General features: G+C 44.1%; 1 protein-coding gene across 1 annotated transcript in view; it reads left to right on the top strand.

Moving 5' to 3' along the window:
- LOC119393267 (thrombospondin type-1 domain-containing protein 7A) overlaps window positions 1-3,393 on the top strand; it is a 25,403-nt gene extending 22,010 nt beyond the window's left edge. The window contains exons 13-15 of the mRNA XM_037660200.2: window positions 217-361; window positions 1,955-2,113; window positions 3,291-3,393. Of these exons, the coding sequence (XP_037516128.1) occupies window positions 217-335 (119 nt within the window). The 3' untranslated portion in view covers window positions 336-361; window positions 1,955-2,113; window positions 3,291-3,393. The remainder of the gene's footprint in view (window positions 1-216; window positions 362-1,954; window positions 2,114-3,290) is intronic.
- Window positions 3,394-4,914: the final 1,521 nt, after the last annotated feature.

The following is a 4,914-nucleotide window of genomic DNA, read 5'->3' as shown; positions in this document are numbered from 1 at the left end:
ATGACCATAAATGTTATTTCAAAACAATTCAATTGTACAGCTTTGCCAGCACCACTAAATGTTAGTTGTATGTCTCTATTCCGACACACCTTATGATTGCATTCTTAAAAAAATTTTTAAAAATAAACGGTATAGATGTTTTATAAATCACAGCTTCTTGCATAATGTTTTGATGTGGAATGTTGGCTGTAAGTTTATACGTAGATTTTATTGCAGGAGACCAGGTAAGACACCGCGAGGTGATTCAAAATGCTACCGACAGTGGAAGACCCTGTCCCCGAAGTCTCACCCAAAGAAAGCCTTGTCCTTTCACCCCTGCTATCACTGGTCAATAGGTGGATGGTCACAGTGTGAACTTCATGTGAGTGACCACTTTTTATCTGCTAAATGTTTGCTTAGTTACCTGAGGGTTGTGTCAGTTATGTCCAATTATCAACAATTCATACGTATGACACGTGTGCAAAATAATGAAGCCATGTTTGGTTTGTTAAAGTAATCCGCTATACGATTATAGTGTCTAGTAAATGGATGAAGTTGAGTTTATTCATTCTTATTTCGCGTAAATATGACAAAAACCAGCAGATAATGTGCAACCTAAAGCCTACTCGGTCGTTATGAAACACATTCCTTTCGGGTGATTTTTTCCCCTTCCTTATCATCTGCGTGTCATGACCAGCCAACCACATTGATGACGTGGGTGGAACTCCACCCAGACCTATGACTACGTATGAAAACGAGTAGTTTCCGAATCAAATTCTTACGTTTTCCCGCCCCTCTTATCTCTGCTTACATGATTACGCACAAGCACTTTGCGCAACGGCTGTGCCCAACGTAATACATTTTGCGTGAAGCTAGTGAGGAGGAAATATTTTATGAAAACATCCTTGACGAAAATTAGCGCAACTTGCACCAAGTCGCGCAAGGCTGGGTCACAGCAGAGCTGGTGGGCACCCATAAAAAAGAGCTAGTCCTTGCTTGGCTATGTCTTTACCCTCGAAACCTCTTTCTTTTTCCCACCCATTGCTATACTATACTATACATGGCTATAATTTGTCTTTTTTCTAGTTTTTTGTCTCTGTTTCTTTCTCTTTCTCTCTCTGTTCATTTCTTTCTGTGTTTTCCTATCTTTTTCTCTCTTTCTTACCTTTATGTCTCTCGATTTTTCCCTTTCTCTTTGTGTATTCCTTTCTCTCTCTCTCTCCGTAGTCATGCCCTCGCCTTATATGGACACTCTCGGCGGGTTTTTGCCGTCGACGCCGTCAGCACAAAGAAAAATAATTCAGAAAAAATTTTCCCAAGCGAGGAATCGACGGGCGACCTCTCGCTCCGCAGTGGGCGGATTTAGGTGGCTACGCCACGAGAAATACGTCTTTCAGCATGCTAACGGCGAGCTATTTATATACACCATTTACTTCAGCATGCTTTCTTTGTCACCAGCGAGATGGCGCGAAGTGCGCGCGGGGAGCGCCTTAAAGGTCGTCGCCGTGGTTGCCTGCGCTCGCTTATCTCTAGAAATGGGAGGGGGGGGGGGGGTGTACGTCTTGTGCTTTCCCCGCGATGTCTGCGCTGAAGTTAAAGAGCGTACAAAGGTTACTTCGCTCGCTGCAGCGGCCGCGTTTGAGCGCCCTGTGCAAACAGAAATAAGTAACAACTGTGACAGTTGTTAGTTCGCGCTCGTCCTGTGTGTACCTGTGCGTTCGTTTCGTGTGTTCTGCGTTATGTTTGTGCAGCACGCTTCAAGTGTCGCGCTGTGACGCATGATAGTTCGCGCTCGTCCTGTAACATAACAGCTCTGTCGTAAAAAATACTGCGGCGAGTTAGTACTGTAGTTAATAACAATCTGCAAAAATAGGGGCCAGATAAACAACTCTTGTACGGAATGAGCTTACTGTATGTGATGAAATTTTGCTTTCATGAGTCTACATTTTCTTGGTCTCTGTCATTTCATACGCAGGGAGCAGACTGTGGGTTCGGCGTCCGCAAACGTGATGTAGCATGTTATCGATCTGATGGAGAGTTAGTAGACAACAGCTTCTGCCATCTGGCCAACTTCACCTCCTACGTGGGAGGTCTTCTCCACCTCGACTGGCTTATCGTTGGGAATGATGTCCAGGTAATTATTAAAGTTTGGAGTAAGTATTAAAAATAACCAACTCTTTCACCTGACGTTATCTAGCGTTGTATACTAGGTTGTATAATTGTTTCACGTGCACCGTCATCTGTACTTTATTATTGCGATAGCAATGCCGTGGGCACTCCAGGCGCATTTTGTTCATCAGCTTCGCTCTCAGTGGTCTCGGTCAGATTCCGTATCAAATCCAAAGGCCGTGTATTTTATGTGCGAGTGAAAGCGTGCGACGGCATCTGACGACCGTGGAGTAGAAGAAACACGCTGGCCTTCATAAGTTGCGCGAAAGGCACATAGGGGGTCCCGAAGGAAAGGGGGGGGGGGAGGGCTGCGTGGCTCCGGCAGTAACTGCGTACTTTGACGGACCGGGCGTGGTCGCACGCGCCCTATCTTGGCAGTGTTCAGCAGAAGGTTCATACCTTTGTAAGTGCTGTGTTCTCACCGCTCAGTCTGCGATGAAGCGATAGACGGCATGAAAGTCGCTTCGATCGCCTCAGCGGTCGTGTTTCCTTACGCCAGTATTTTGCTGAGCTACGCCAGGTTGGATGCTAAAGGCATTGGCTGCTAGCCTTACTTCGAATAACATTCAATTTGTTGCTATCGCATTCATTGCTCCACCCTTGCGGCGAAACTGACTTTTTTTGCACCTGAAATCTAGACACGGCTGATATGGAACAGTCCTCGCACATTTCTGCTACATTCTGTTTCATTGCTGGAATTGCTTCTTTTACTTGTTGTTTTATTGCCAGTTTCCTCTCTAACGTCACGTGGCCTTGAGGTTAGAATAAATTAAAAGGAAAACAAACAAGAATGCATTTTTCCTTCTCTTGAAGACAGCAAACACACAGCGGTGAAGATGCACAAGTGTTACTTCTACACTATTAATGCTAAGTTTCTTGAAGGGCGCTTTCTCACAGTGATGGCATTATCCGAGACGTAGCGGGAATCCAGATATCGTATTTCAAGCCACAAACTTCGGACCAGTACTCTGTCCTCTGTTGTAAAATGACGTAACTGTCAAGTTATGACTGTTATCATGAAAACTTTAGCAAGAAGCTTTTTCCATTGCGATACTCTTGTGTGCGCCACAGAAACGTTCTGACATGCGCGTAAAAGTGGTCAGGCTTTCAAGCGGTATAATAATTTTTGTTTATCGTTCCAGGCGAAAGAAGAGTGCTATGTCCCCTGCCCGCAAGGTTGTTCTTTGTTTCCTTGGTCTGACTGGTCACCGTGCAACAGGAACTGCGACACTGGCGAAATCCGTGAGTGCCTAATTTTATTTATTTTCTGAAGGATATTTACACTTAAAGAGGATAATTAGGCTCCAGCAGGGTTTCACAAGTATCTTGATTCATGGCTGCGCTAAAAACAAAAAGAAGAGACGTACACAGGACGGGCGCAAGTTATCAAGTTACAAGTTTGCACCAACTGGCCCAAATGAAAGCATTACTGTTTCACAAGTATGTCTTCAAATAAGCAAGCTTGACTCCAAATGCAAAAAAAAACAAAAATACTAATATAAATGTAGACATCGTTTAGCTACCTTAGGCAGTGATCTATATAGTTTATATATCGCGTGTTTATCCTAAAGAACGCAGCAGCGAAACTTCGGTCGCGATCGCATGCGGGAGGATTATGTGACCTTAGTAAAAACGTCACACATGACGTCGCTGGCAGAATTGCAGGTCTCTTTTGACTTTGGTTGTGGCAGTAGGGATGCAGGCAAAATAGTGAGAACCGCGAAGTGGCACGGCGTGGCTTAGTGGCCTCCAGTGACGCGGGCCAACCACTGACATTGGCAAGCTCGCGATAACTTATGCAATGCCAGGCAAAGCCTTTCTATTTCATTAAAATTTTGGCGGCGGTATGACGTCAAACGTGATATTTCTGCTCAGGTAGCGTGACTCTCCCGCACGTGGCGGTGACCAGAAGTTCCCTTGCTGCACTCTCTCGGGTGCGAAAACACGTCTCTCAACAACCAGTCTTCAACCGCCGCCGTTTGACTCCTGTAAAGGGTGCACCGCTGCATAGACTGTCTTCTTGCGGCGAAGCAGTTGCAAGTTTGTAAAGCGAGACGTGTCTGAAGACAGGGTCTAAAATGATGAACCATTGTTTTAGCTTGTTGTTGCATCTTGCAGCAGAACGTGATATGTACATATATATGCCTGTGATAACATCAGAATCTTAATAGAATAATCTAGGGTGACTTAATATACTACCATAATTCAGAACAAAAGTTTATTCTTTATTTTACTACCTAATACAATCGATCATGAGTATTTTTCATCAGAGAAAGCGAAGACAACATTTTCTAAATGACAGTCCTTGCTATTTGTAGTGAGTTATTGTGTGGTGCAATAATGCTGTCAACCGTAAATGAGACCATACCGGCATTTAACCCATGCTACGGTACCACTAGATGCTATAAAAATGAGCATGTAATGATTAAAAGTGCTTCCACTGGGGCTAGTGGGTATGGCATTCTGAAGTGTAATGATGCGCTGCATACATTGACGAATCACACAAGAACACGAATCACACAAGGTCCTTGTCCGTTTTGTGTTCTTGTGTGATTCGTCTCTGTTCATCTATGCAGCGCATCGTTACACTTCAGCACGTAATGAGCTGCGTTCACACGTTGTAAGGTTACGTAAGCAGCAATGTAGAACGAACAAAATAGCAAAACTAAGGGAGAGAAGAAATATAAAAGTTGCCGTGAGATATATTGTAAAGCAGAAAAAAGGGTTCTTCTTTACAAGTATGTTGATATACGACTTAAAAAGGCA

This window comes from Rhipicephalus sanguineus, chromosome 5 (assembly GCF_013339695.2).
Source record: "Rhipicephalus sanguineus isolate Rsan-2018 chromosome 5, BIME_Rsan_1.4, whole genome shotgun sequence".
NCBI lineage: Eukaryota > Metazoa > Arthropoda > Arachnida > Ixodida > Ixodidae > Rhipicephalus > Rhipicephalus sanguineus.
Note: the sequence above shows the minus strand (reverse complement) of the source record. Positions and strands in the feature narration are given on the sequence as shown.